Source organism: Bos javanicus, chromosome 15 (genome assembly GCF_032452875.1).
Source record: "Bos javanicus breed banteng chromosome 15, ARS-OSU_banteng_1.0, whole genome shotgun sequence".
Taxonomy (NCBI): Eukaryota; Metazoa; Chordata; class Mammalia; order Artiodactyla; family Bovidae; genus Bos; species Bos javanicus.
The window spans coordinates 22,309,801-22,323,685 of NC_083882.1; the positions used below are offsets into that span (position 1 = coordinate 22,309,801).

Below are 13,885 nucleotides of genomic sequence, written 5' to 3' on the forward strand. Positions count from 1 at the left end.
AGGCCTGCTCTGTGTGTGTGTGTCTGCGGCGTATGCACACACTCCTGGCCCGGTGTGTGAGCGTGCATGTGTGCGCGCCGCGGGGCTCTCCCTAACGCACACCAGGCTGGGGCCACCCCCGCCAGCGCCTCTCCGCCGGGTGCGCGCCCAGCAGTTTCTATAGGAACCGCGGCAGCGCCCGGGCCCCTCCTGCCGAGCCCCGCGCGAGCATGCCCAGTGGAGGCCGCTAGTTTGGCCCGGGTCTAGGTTTCCAGTAAGTGGCATGCGGGACTCCGCAGACATCCCAATGAGCTGAACCCAGAGGCTTTGTGTGCACTGGGAGGAGGAGGCAGCGGCCGCCGGCCCGGAGACCCCGCCCGGGGGCCGGCAGGAACAATGCTAGCCTGCCTGACCCGGGGGAGCTTACTGGACGTCCTGCAGGAGGGCTTCAACGAGGTAACCGTCTGCTCCTCCCACTCCCTCGGCCCCCTCGCCCTGGCGCCGCCCGCCTCATCTCCGGGACGGGTCCTCCTGTGCCCCCATCCTCATTGGGACCCAAAGACAATCCCCCCACAGAGCCCTAAGGAGGCCAAGGTGGTGGGTACGGTCCTGTCGAGCCTGGTGAAATCAAAAGGGCTGACCTCTCCCCGCTATGTTGGGCCATGACCTTCCACGAATGCTTGCCAGAGCCCAGAAGACAGGACCACAGATTTCAGAGGTCCTCTCCTTCCAGAAGAAGTGGTTTCCGTGCTCCCCGGGGTCCACCTTAAGGAAACCTCCAGGGAGGCCCGTGAATATATGGAAAAGGTGCTCCTTTTGGTTCAGTGGGTGAGCTGAGGGAGGGGTGGGGTGGCAGTTGCCTTGGTAGAAAGTTTGAGAGGGCAGGGCGAGTGGGTGGTCCACAGGAAGTGCCCTCTTCATGTTCGCATCTCTTTCTAAACCTAGGACGGTGCATTTCTCCTCACCCTCAGGCATGATTGGCAGAGAGGACTGAGAGGAGAGATTTCCTGGGTGGGTGGGCGGGGGGGGGGGGGTGGGGGTGGGGGGGGAGTGGTGTTTGCTCCTTTCTGTGGAGAGTTGGAAACTGGGTCTCAGCCGGACTGGCAGTATGGGCTGGGGCTGACAGGGGGAGTCTCTCTCTCTTTACTTGTTTTCTCTCAGAATTTTGTTAGGTTTCCTTTTTCTTCTCTTTCATGACCCAGGACTTTCTGGTTCAGGACCGTTGCCCCTTGGGATTTGCTGCGAGCCTCTCCCGTTGCTTCTGCACCCCACCCTTGGGTTGCCTTAGCTCAGCATCCAGGGAGACCCCTGCAAGCAGAGCTGGACCCTTAGTCCGGTCTTTCTTCCTTTCCGCCTCCCTCCTTTTGTTTCTGCCTCTTCTTCTCGTCCCTTTATGCCACTCTTTAAGTTTCAGTTGTTTTTTTTTTTAACCAGTTTTTTTTGTTGAACAGTTAACGTATGAATACATTTGCTTCTTAAATATGAACATTACAAGCAAGACTAAGAGCCTGGCCTACCGCTGCCATCCTGGCTTTCCCCAGAGGTAACCATTGTCATGAATTTGTGCATAGCATTTTCTTTCTACATCTGCACTGCAGGCTCTTGCCTTAATTCCTGTTTTTCATTAAGAAGCTCTGCAGCCTGACCTGTCTGAGAACCTTCCCCCTGTCCTGGCCCCTGTGCCTTGTTCCTGATGCAGAGAGTTTGAAAACTGCACAGATGCTGTCCCTACCTAACCAACCAACCGAGTCAGAGTTTTCCTTTGGCTGGGGGGTGTCGCGGCCTTCACGGAAGGGCAGAGCTTGTGTCCCGCCTGCACAGCAGAGGTCCTCATCTTTGCGTCAGATGCTCTGAACACACGGAAGGGGGTTATTAACCAAGAGGTACAGTCTGAGCTGAAACACAGACAAGCCAGGAAGCCAGCTCTTTGAGTGCTTTCAGGATTCCTGGCTCCTCTTTTTTTCACTCTGCCTCTGAGCCTGCCTTGGTCTTGATCACAGAAGCTCTTTAGGCCCTCTTCTGACCTTCCATTTTTGTAAGTCAGCCCCCAGGGATCAGGTTCCACTGTCTTATTGGGGGAGGAAACCAGCACAGAGTGAGTCCTAGTCTTTGCCGTCTGCTCATTTCACCTCCAAACCTTTCAGCTGAAGAGCCAGGTACACCAAGAGGCTGGACTGTCTTTTTTTTTTTTTTTTCTTTTTCATGCTTTGGTGTTTCCATAAGTGCCCCGTGGCATTCAATTCTTGGAAAATATAAGGGCAAAGCAGAGTGGGAGAGTTTTCTTTTTGTGGTGGTAATAAGAGTCTTCATGAGAACAACAGACCACTTTATAATTAATTCATCTTGAGAAGAATACAGTGATAACCTCTTTTCCCTCTGACACGGATTTTTCTACTCATCTTGTAGGCTTCCCTCCACCCCCGCCACAGGCTAATGTATAGTCCATTCCCTTCCCTTAGTAGATTTGAACTCTGATAGCCAATAGGAACTTTAGTTTTCTCTGAGAAATTGACATCATGTAAATAATACTAATAGTAATACATTTAATCTCATTGATCCCTTATAGTTTAAATAATTCTTTGATATACATAATACATTAAATAATGCTTTTCACATATGGTATCACACGTAGTGCTACTGAATAATGATGCAGTTGGTCATTTCAGAGTTGATGAGCCCTGTTTGACCTTTTCCAGCCTCTTGGGTTGCTTAATAAATCCAGTAATGTTCAGTCCCTTCTGTTAGAGTCATATGATCAGGGTGTAAAGAGGGACTTAAAAGCTGTTGTCAAAATACATTTCAATTTCTCTGAGAAACTCTTCCCCCTGGAGCTAAGAATACCACATATGTATCCAGTCATCTCCTGGGAATGAGCCAAGTATATCTGAAGCTGTTCTTTATCACCCAGATGCTTTATAGGTCTATGTGGTTAGGGCTGTGACCTCATTCTCCATGGCAGAGAAAACTGCCAGAGGAAATGAAGCTGTGGCCCTAATTGGTTAATTATAAGGGAACCCTGCAGCAGCAAAACCCTGCCCTCTGAATCAAGGCTTCCCTTTCTACACGGTTGGCCTCTGGTCTCAGTCTGATTGCCATCCTGCCTGAATATGCACAACAGAATTTTCTTCTACCACCTTCCGTGAAGAAAGCCCTTGCCTCCACACACCTAACAAATTCTCCACAGGATTGATCCATGTCACAGCTGTCAGTACAGTGCCTTATACTGACATGGCGGATCTGCATTGTGAATTATCCACAAGATTTGGCTCCTGCCTCACTCTGCGGCTCACCCTGGCTGTCATTCCCTGTCTCCTGTGTCTCCTGGCCAGGCTTTCTGTGGGTCACAATTTCCCCATTCTGCCTCTGCCTCAAAGCCATTTGTTTTCTCTGCCTCTTGGTATTGATGTTGTCATATGAATGTTGTCTTTGATTCATGTGCCAACATGAATTTCTGGCAGTGTTTTTTCTAGGGGCTGAACTTTCTTTAAAAAAAAAAAAAAAGACTTTGGTGTTTGTGTTGAAAGGTTTTGACAGACCTGAGACTATAGTATGTTTTGGCAGTAGGCATTCATTCATTTAGCTGCTTTGTTCATTATTGGGTTCATTATTGAGAGGATGGATAAAATAATTGAAAAAACACCTCGTCTCTGCTTCCAAGAAATTTATAGGGAGAGATTTATAGGTGTGCTAAAAGAACCACGTGGGATGTTTAATGTGGTAAGCATCATAAAAGAGGTGGTGCTTGTGGGAGATCATAGAGATATCTTTTATTTAATGATATCATGAAAAGCACCAAATACTTACCAACCGACCTGATCACTGAGGCCAGACTTTTTCCTTTTCCTGCTCGTTTGGTAAACATGCACACAGGCACTCATTCCACAGACATCCAGTGAATTACTGTGTTTGCCAGGCACCGTGCCAGGCTCTGGAAATGGATGGCAAATAACACAGAATCTGTGCCTAAGCGGAGCTCACAGGCCAGGGAACATAGAGCAAGTGTCCAGAGTGGAACCTTGGGAAAATTGTGACGATACAGAAATCTTGCTTGTCAGGCAGAGCCAGCCTGTGCCTGGCTGCAGCGTCATGGCCCGAGAGACCAGAAGTTGTGGGAATGATTTATTACAATGTTGGTCGACAGGAAGTCAGTTGTCTGAGCCCTAACCTTTTCAACAGACGACTTGGAAGACTTTTCCTACACGTTTCCCACACGTTTCCCTCCAACTGGAAAAATAGAAATTTACATCCCACATGGAGAGTCATCTGCCCGCCAGGCCCTGAGACATACAGGAAGAGCCGTTGTGCAGTGTGGTGCCTTCATGGGGACACAGAAGCAGTGAGGAAGGGAATCGGCAGGGGGAGCAACTGCGGGGCCATCTCTCCTGAGAGCCCCATGCCTTCTTCCGTGGAGCGGGATTTGCAGTGTGGGCCAGCCAGAGGCGCTCAGTCATTTCCACAATGAATTCCTCTGTGCTTTGCTGTAGAAATTAAAGGCCTGTTAAGTCTTCAGGGTAACCGAGCCCCACGCCCCCTAACCTTCTTTCTTCTATCCTGACTGATTTCTGCTCTCCTCGCCCAGGCTCCTTGGCTGTGTTCCCACAGGAGTGAGTGCCAGCTAAACAGATGCTCCCTGGCGGCAGGCTATCAGGCAGTTTTATGTTCCTGCTTGTGAGTGATGGCCTGGCCAGGCGTGTGGAGCCAGCGACAGGGCGCTGTTTGCCAGGTGCCACCCCCCCAGGCGGTTCCGAGAGGCGGGGGAGCCCTGGATGGTTGTCAGCCGCCATGACTGGCCTCGCTGCCTAGGCTGTGAGAACTAAAGGTTCCAACTCACACGCTCTCCTGAGTGTATTTTCTTGTTATCTACTAAAGGTTCCAACTCACACGCTTTCCTGAGTGTATTTCCTTATTTGTTATCTCCATACCAGGCCCCATGTGAGTGGTCATGGACATAACCTTTGGTGATCAGATATGGTAAGGGGGTAGGGAACCAATCCCAAAGGCCCTAATGGTGGGCTCCAGGCCCTGTTTCCAGGGTAAGGAACACTCGTAGATCATACAGTGATCATTCATCCGTTCACATGCATTTATTAAGCACTTACTTGGGAATGTGTACTCGTGAAGGAATAAAGTATTTGTGGAACCTATAACAAATGGAAATTTTATTTTTTAATTTTTGTTAAAAAAAGTATTTATTTGTTCTGTTGTGTCACGTCGGATATTTTAGTTGTGGCATGCACAGTCTTTTAGTTGCGGCGTGTGGGATCTAGTTCTCTGGGGATTGAACCTAGGCGCCCTGCGTTGGGAGTATGGAGTCTTAGCCACTGGACCACCAGGAAAGACCCCTGGAAATTTTAAAATAAGACTGTATGTGTGCGTGCTAAGTCACTTCAGTTGTGTCCCGCTTTTTCGACCCTATGGACTGTAGCCCGCCAGGCTCCTCTGTCCATGGGATTCTCCAGGCAAGAATGCTGGAGTGGGTTGCCATGCCCTCCTCCAGGGGATCTTCCGGACCCAGGGATGGAACCCTCATCTCCTGCATTGCAGGTGGATTCTTTACCACTGAGCCACCAGGGAGGCCTGAAATAAGGTTAGCAGATTATCGCTTTCAGAAAGTTTTCAGCTCTTTGCTTTCTGCTACATTATTCTTTGATCACTGGGCTGAACAGGAATACAAAGAGCTCTGCCCGTACAGGGAAGAAGACGGTTAGTGATATTTTTACTTACGAACTTTATTTTTACCTAATTACCCACCAGGCTCAATGAACAGCTTTTCCTGATTCAGTAAAGGCCTGAAAGAGTTAATAGGAAAGAAATATAATATTGCATTATTTTACTGGCAGAATTTAGGCCAGTAATAACTCAAGATTTCCAAACTCCTGCTTTCCTCTCCGTTTTGCAGCAGCGTTTCCACCCCCATCTCATTCTGCTGCAGCTGGAGGATCTCAGAGTTCTGAACAGGTATCTGGTTTCACGGCAGAGCTGATTTCCTTCCTGAGCCATTCAGGTCTCCCCCTGAGCTCCGTCTCCAGTGCATCACAAGAGTCCTCTGCTTTTCGTGTTTGCCTTTCTTGCTTGCTAGCAGGGAGCCAGGGAGCCAAAACCTTGGATGTTTCTACACTGCGAACACTAGGTCTCACAGACTTCCCGGTGAAGCCCAGGTGGTGCTTTTGCAAGTCTAACTGCCTAACCCCCTGTAGGAATTCTCTTTGACCTAGAGGCTCAGAGGAGATAGAGAGCAGAGGCTGAGTGTACACAGTTGTTTGGAAGCAAGTGTGGCTCCCAAAGGAAAACAGAAGGAAAGTTACATTTGGTGACAAGAAAGCTTTCAAGGTCAAGCCTTCTTGTACAAAGGAAGAATGTGGACAGGATTGTTTATCCTGGAAGAGTTTTAACACATTGTTAGTTGGAGTGACCAGGAGGAAACTGACGGAGATACCTCCAGCCATTCCCTGGTGTGACCACTGCTTTCAAAACTTTTAGAGCAGTCCAGTGTCATCAAGGTAAAATCCTGCTCACACTGCTTTGTGTCTGGCTATGTCTACTTTTCCTCCTTCTGAGGCCTGACTCAGGTTGTCATAAAAACTCCCAGTCTTTGTAGACTTCATGATTATACAGACATCCTTCTAGCTCCCTCAGAACAAGTTAGAGGTGTTAATTCTGGACTGAGATTAGATCTGTGCTGTCACTGACTTTGTTTGATTGTGTTGGTTTCTTTACTAGTTTGGTTGTTAAGTGTCAAGAACCCATCTTGAACTGGCAGAGACAGAAAGTGGAATTTACTGACTCGTGGAGTCCAAGGGAAGGCTGGAAAACTAAACCGTAGAAAGGGCAAGAATGGGGCAGGTTCTCAGAAACGTGAAAATCAAGAACTCAAACACTGGCAGGATCTCTCCCTCTGCTCTCTGTCTCTTTATCTCTGCTTCTTTCTGTGGGTAGCCCTGTTCCTTCTCACTCCAGATGACTTTGCTTTCTCAGGTGGGCACCATGGCTTATGGGAACATCTAAATTTTATATCTTACAACTTTGTCAGAGAGAAGATTGATTCTATTCCTAAATGCCAAATCAAAAAATTCCAGGAATTGACTGGATTCAACCAATCAACTCATCGAGACAATCACCTGTGGCCAGTGAATGGGGTTACATGAGACCAGCTGGTCCTGGGGCCCACCCCTGTGTTTGCAGAGGAGGGATGTTTCTAGAGAAGATATCATTGTGAACTGGGCAGATACCCCCAAGAACTGTGAGCTACAATACCCAGGGGCCTGATTTGAACCTGACTGTGGTCCTACTGTGTTTCTCCAGCTGTTGTTGGAAACAGATCAAGACCTGGGGGCATGCTCAAGATGTATTTCTTAATAACCAAGATATTTTCGTATTTTGGAACCTGTTGCATCTTGTCTTCACTGAATAATAGACATAAAATGACCGTGCCAGAAGGAAACAAAATCCAGTGTTTCCCCCCGCCCCCTACCTGCTGAAAGAATCCCTAAGGAGTTACTTCCGATAGCTGGGGGTCTGAGTAGGGGTGGGCGAAGGTAGAGGAAAAGGAAAGTGAATGAACTGGCCTATGAATTCCTTCCCCCCTGCCCTAATAGAGAAGTCCTGCTTTTCCTTATTTTGCATATCTGATTTTCAAAGGAGTTATACTTTGGAAAAACATGATGAAGCAAAAAGGAGGAGAAAACTCAGACTCCTAGTCTACCTCCCAAAGGGCAACAGCCTCTTACAGAAAGCACCTGGTATTTCTTCTGCCGCAGGGACAGCGCTAGTCAGTTGTAAAGCAAGCAGCAGGAATAGTCAGGGCCTGGGCTTGCACCACAGGCCTCTTTTAAGACAGATATTGTTCTGGGGGAAGGAAAGTGGGCAGCATCACTGGTCCTTACAAGTTTCTACTTTGTCCTTCAAATCAGCTTGTTTCAGAGCCAGCACTAGGTGTTCATAGCAAGAGTGAAGTCTTGCGTGGCCCCTGGGTGAGAAGTTCAGGTGCGTGCGTGCGTGCGTGGGTACGTGCTCAGCTGCTAAGTTGTGTCCAGCTGTTTGTGACCCAGGCATCTTCAAGTTAAAGAAGAGACAAACCGAGGCTTAGTTTAGTGGTTGGTTCCCAACTTAGATTTAAAGGGAGGGGTGGAGGCCTGAAGTCAATGTGACCCTTAACCTGTGGACAAACACCACTCCACTCCGTTGTGACTCTCTGATTTCTATGTTAGATGCCACTTAATAGATCAACAAGGAGTCATAGTAATGACCTGACAAGGGCTTTTCTTCAGCTGAAATTTTTTTAATCAGTAATTTCACTGAAGGCATGCTTATCAGTTTTTAAAATCATGTGAATTTGGGCAGAATAGTAGATAGCCTCAACATCTTACCATCTACAGTTCTCCTGGATTGACTTCAGGGTCCACGGTGAAGATGGTCCAGCCTCCTGGTCGCTTGACATTCCCCACTGCCATGATTGTCCCCCATCCAGCGCCACCTCACTTAGGCCACATACTGAAGCCACATGCTGGAAACTCATTCCACAGAATTGTCCTAAACCTGAAGTCTCAAACTCTGAAACTCCAGCCTGCTCAAAGCCCCAATTCCCACATTCTTACATTCCCATTCAACTTATTTTCAGTCACATCAACTTCTCTTCTCCTTACTCCTCTCCACTTTCTCAGTGTATAACTTTCCTTTGGTTTCTTCTCCCTGGTGTAGATTCCATGATCAGTCCGTTCACGCACACTCTCACCACCACTGTCCTCACTGCCTTTGCCCTGGTTGAGCTGCCTCTCTGGCTATTTCTGGTCCTGTGCTGTGCTGTGCTTAGTCACTCAGTCGTGTCCAGCTCTTTGTGACCCCACAGACTGTAGGCTTCTCTGTCCATGGGGATTCTCCAGGCAAGAATACTGCAGTGGGTTGCCATGCCCTCTTCCAGAGGATCTTCCCAATCCAGGGATCGAACCCAGCTCTCCCACATTGCAGGTGGATTCTTTACCATCTGAACCACCAGGGAACCGCAAGAATACTGGAGTGAGTAGCCTATCCCTTCTCCAGGGGATCTTCCTGAACCAGGAATCGAATTGGAGTCTCCTGAATTGCAGGCGGATTTTTACCTGCTGAGCTACCAGGGAAGCCCCATTTCTGGTCCTGCATTAGCCTATTTCTGGCTGCTTCTACTTAGGGTCTAGGCCTGCTAAGCACTTCCAGAGGAAATCACATAACCTAGTGGATTGACTCAATTACAGAATTATGATTTCCAGCACCAGCTGAGTCCTTGGTGTGGCCAGCAAACCTTTAGCTCTTTTCAGCTTCGCACAGGGTCCCTTTGCTGAAGCCGCCTTCGCTCTCCCTGTCCCTTTCACTCTCAACAGACAGACCTGCCCACTTCATCATGGGTAGAGGGGCAGTGGGATCTGAGCTCCTTCAACAGCCCTCTTCTTCACCTCCTTGCTTCCCCACAGAGGTCCCTACTCCTGCCTCTCGTCATCAGAGCAGGAAGAGGCCTCTTCCCCTCCTCTGAAACCTCGCCGTGTCATTCCTGCCGTCCCTCTGTATCTGTTTCTCCTTCACCAATCCCCCATCTCAGCCTGCAAGTGTCCTCTCATCCTGAAATCCCCTCATTCCTTCCCACCATCCTCTCCAATGAATACCCTCTCTCCCCTGCTCGCTGTCTCTGTTTTCCTGCTCCCTGATGTTTTCTCCCTGCCATCTGACTTTTCACCCCACCCCGCCCTGGCTCTGATGTCAGTTCTCAGAAAGGTCACCAAAGCCTCTTAAATGTTAAATGAAGTGGGCTTTCCAGTCCTCAGTCTGACTTTCTACCGCATTTGACCTTCTTGTCAATGTCCTGACATTCTCTGGTCTTGGATTCCCACATGACACTTTCTCCTGATTCTTCTCCTCTCCCTCTGATTGCGTGTTTGAAAAAAAAATTTTTTTTTTTTTTTGCTGAATCTCAGTTCCTCCACCAGGGATAGAACCTGCGTCACAGCAGTGAAAGCCTGGAATTCTAACCACCAGGCCACCAGGGAACTCCCCCAAATAATTTTTTTGCTGCTCACTTCACTCGTCCCTTTGATGTTGATGTACCCCAGCCTCTGCACTGAGTATTCCTTCCTTTTCTCTCATTGTGTGCTTTTCTTTCCTTTCCTTTTTAATGTTTATTTATTTATTGGGCCGCATCGGGTCTTAGTTGTGGCACTCGAGATCTTTGATCCTTGTTGTGGCATGTGGAATCTTTAGTTGCGGCGTGTGAACTCATAGTTGTGGCATGTGGGATGTACTTCCCTCTCTGACCACAGATGAAACCCAGGCCCTCTGCGTTGGGAGTGCAGAGTCAGTGGACCACCGGGGAAGTCCCTGTATGCTTGCTGTGCTATGATAGAAATAATACATTCTTTAGAGTAAGATGGAGCGGGTTCAGATTCCATGTTCACCTCTCACCAGTGCTGTTATCTGGAGCAAGTTTTCCTATATGGGGCCGATAATATCAACTTTATTGACTGGATATGAGGATTAAAGGAGGTGGTGCATGTCGAGGGCCTCATTCAGCGGCCGACAGGGACAAGCACTCAGTGCATTTTCATCGTCTTCTCTCCCTTCGGTATCCTCCCCCCACTCCCTACTCCCTTTGCTGCTGAATAACTTCTTGTAGTTCGACTTACTTTGGGGAGTGCTGTAAAGCCCAGGATGTGAAGTCAGCATGGGGTTGAGATCCTTGTTCTTACCTGTCCTGTGACTCTAGGCTCATTGCTGCTCTGAACCTTGGTTTGCACATCTGTAATTCGGTGATAGTAGTTCCACATCTCTGATCAGTGTTGGAGGGGGGAGTAAATATTTGTATATTTGACCCTTGAACAACATGGGGGTTAGGGGTGCCACCCCCATGCATCGTGGAAAACTGTGTAACCTAGAGTCAGGCTTTTGCACCCACGGTTCCTTCACAAGTGCATCAGCTGACCGTGGATCATATAGTACTACAGCATTTACTACTGAAAAAATCTGTGTAAGTGGATCCATGCAGTTCAAACCTGTGTTGTTCAAGGGTCAACTGTACACACACACACGCACTATATATATATGAAAAGACGTGGTTCAGTGCCCAGCACAGCACCCGGCACGCAGTAAGCTCTCAGCAGATGGTGTTGTTATCCCAGAGCGGTCCCTGCTCTCTCACACACAGATACTCTCAAGCATCTCACTCCCACCCCACACCCATCTCTTGTGCCCTGGACCTGGATTTTGCCAATTGGCGGCAGAACATCTCTACTCTGATGTTTTGCAGATGGCTCAGGCTCTTGTTCAAAACCAAACTGTTTGCTTCGCCCCGCTTCCCGCGCCCTGCCCCCCAATACTTGCTCTTCACATGCTCTCATCTCGGTTAAAGCATCACCATCCATTCAGGTGCGACTTTTTTGGACTGTCTCTCTCGTTGTTACTGCCTGCCTCTTGGCAGTCATCTCTCTGACTTATTTCTGCAGTTTATCCTTTTCTCACTGTACTGCTTCAGTTTAGGCTGTCATATTCTAGTGCGTCCAGAGTGACCTTTCTAAGATACAAGTCTCACAGTTTCACTTTCCTGTTGCAAGGCTCCATGCTTTCCTGTTAAAACTCTTTAAGACTTAAATCTAAGTTCTGGTAGGTCTTGTGCTGACCTATTTCTTAATCATCGCCACCTGCCACTCACAGCTCGGCCCATACACAAATTTGTTAACTGGCCATTCCCCCAAGATACCATATACCTTCAGGCTCTTCCTTTCTTTTTTCTAAAATCACCTTTCCCTGGGATGTCCTTCTATTCCCCACCTGGCAAATATCCTTAAAGAATAGACAGATGTCTTCTTCCCTCTTGACCCTCCCGTGATGTCCTCATCCTTTCACCCTGTTACTCCTTTTGTGCATAGATAGGATTTTAAAAAACATTGCTCCACTGTTGCAGTGATCACTTTGTATCAGAGTTATTTATATGCCTGTAAACAGTGGGCCTGGCACAATGCCTGGCAATGTTGGTTGAATTTGAATAAATGAATACATGAAATGACAGGGTCTGGAAGTATCTTGTGAGATGGGATCTAATAAGTTGAAATTTGTTAAATATGCATCAAGAAGGCCAGTTATACAAGAATGAAAATGGAAGAGATTGGCCTCACCGCAGAATATGTTAAAAATTTGGGGAGGGGAGGTGGTTGATAATATTGTGTGAGTCAACAGTGTGAGGTGGTAACAAAAAAAGAAGAGGAAGAATGGGAAGAGAGGGAAAAAGAGTGTGAAATGTCTTGGATGAGAAAGTTGACTGTCTGATTTTATAGCCAGGGTATTGTGTTTGGTTCTAAGTATTACGGTTTTAGAGGGATTTAGGCCAGAATAGCAATAATTCTTGAAACCATTTTGTTTTTAAGATTTTGGGGAAAAAATTATAAAAATAGACAAACTGGTAGCTAACATGATGAAAAAAGAGGAAGCACAAATATACAAAATAAAAAAATAACAGTGGAGAAATAACCGTTGAAACAAACAAAACTGTAAGAGTCTTTGCATGTCTGTGCAAATAAACTTTAAAACCTTGATGAGATTAATAATTTTTAAGGGAAATTCTGATTACTAAAATTGACAGAGACAGGATATTTAAACAGACCAATTTCTGTGAAAGAAATAGAGAACTTTAATAAGGAACTATTCCTCAAAAAAAGTACCAGCCTAGATTATTTCACGGGGGAATTCTACCAAACCTCTACTTATCAGATAGCCCCAGTGCTCTACAGATGATGTCAGAGAATGAAACAAAGGAGAAACTTGCTCCTTCTTTTTAAAAATATACCTACCTGGTAGTGCAAAAAAGGAAACTACAGATAAATATTACTTATGAATACCTGTGAAAAGAAGACCCCAGTGGCTCAGTGGGTAAAGAATCTACTTTCAATGCAGGAGACAGAGGAGACATGGATTTGATTCCTGGGTAGGGAAGAGTCCTTGGAGGAGGGAATGGCTACCCACTCCAGTATTCTTGCCTGGAAAATCCCATGGACAGAGGAACTACAGTTCATGGTGCCCTTAAAGGGTTGGACATGACTAAACAACTGAGCAACCATGAAAAAGTACAACAAATGTAGTACTAATATAGCTCTAATATATATTGTATTAGTGAACAAAGTTCAACATCACATTAAAGTGTAATTCATTATGATCAAGTAGGGTTAACCACAGGAATGCAAGGTAGGTTCATTATTAAGAAATCCATGTATTCCATAATAATGAAATATTATCAGGAAAAATAATCAGAATTGTCTCCATAAATTATGACAAAACTTTCATCAAAATTCAACATCTGTTCATTATAAAACCACTGAAGAAAATAAGACTTGCTTGGGAACAGAGCGGTGATGGTGTAATTCGAGATTCTCCCTGGGATTGTCCTCATGGCCACATACTTCATTCCAGAAATGGCCGCTGCATACATCCGTGGATTCACTAATGGGAACAAGGGGAAAAGGGTTGCCCATTATTCACATTGGTGAAATTTGGTGGAAAGAGATAGGTGCATCTCTGGAGTTAATCATCATTATGTGTTGAAGGGTTTGGAGAACATTGATTAGGAAAGCATTTTCTTGATTGATGAGAAATAACTAGGTTATGCTCGTCTACCCCTGTTAGAAGGTTATGCAGTGTATTGTGTAGCATGCAGTGTATTTTGTAGTGCGTGATAAAAAGAAAAGAAAAAAAAAGAAAATAATACTCGATGAATTCTTTCTTAACATGATAAAAATTTATATACTTTTTTCCAGAAACCATTCACTTTCTAAACTGGGAAACACTTCAAGTATTTTCTCTGAGTCCAGAAACAAGGGAAGAATGCCCAATATCTCCACTGCTAGTCAACGTTGTACCAGAGGTATATAGAAATTGATTAGAGGCGTAAAGCTTACTA

At 46.6% G+C, this 13,885-nt stretch overlaps 1 protein-coding gene and 1 pseudogene across 7 annotated transcripts in view; both read left to right on the forward strand.

Annotated features, from left to right (window-relative positions):
* DIXDC1 (DIX domain containing 1) overlaps window positions 1–13,885 on the forward strand; it is a 79,106-nt gene that overhangs the window by 8,789 nt on the left and 56,432 nt on the right. For 2 of the 7 annotated variants that reach the window (XM_061440280.1, XM_061440278.1), the window contains exon 1: window positions 220–435. The exons of 3 other annotated variants lie outside the window; for them this stretch is intronic. In XM_061440280.1, the coding sequence (XP_061296264.1) occupies window positions 376–435 (60 nt within the window). In that variant the 5' untranslated portion in view covers window positions 220–375. Of the gene's footprint in view, window positions 1–199; window positions 436–13,885 lie in introns of those variants that run through there. 2 more of the 7 variants (XM_061440275.1, XM_061440281.1) reach the window with 2 other exon arrangements.
* On the forward strand, window positions 13,350–13,736 carry LOC133261736 (NADH dehydrogenase [ubiquinone] 1 alpha subcomplex subunit 1-like; annotated as a pseudogene).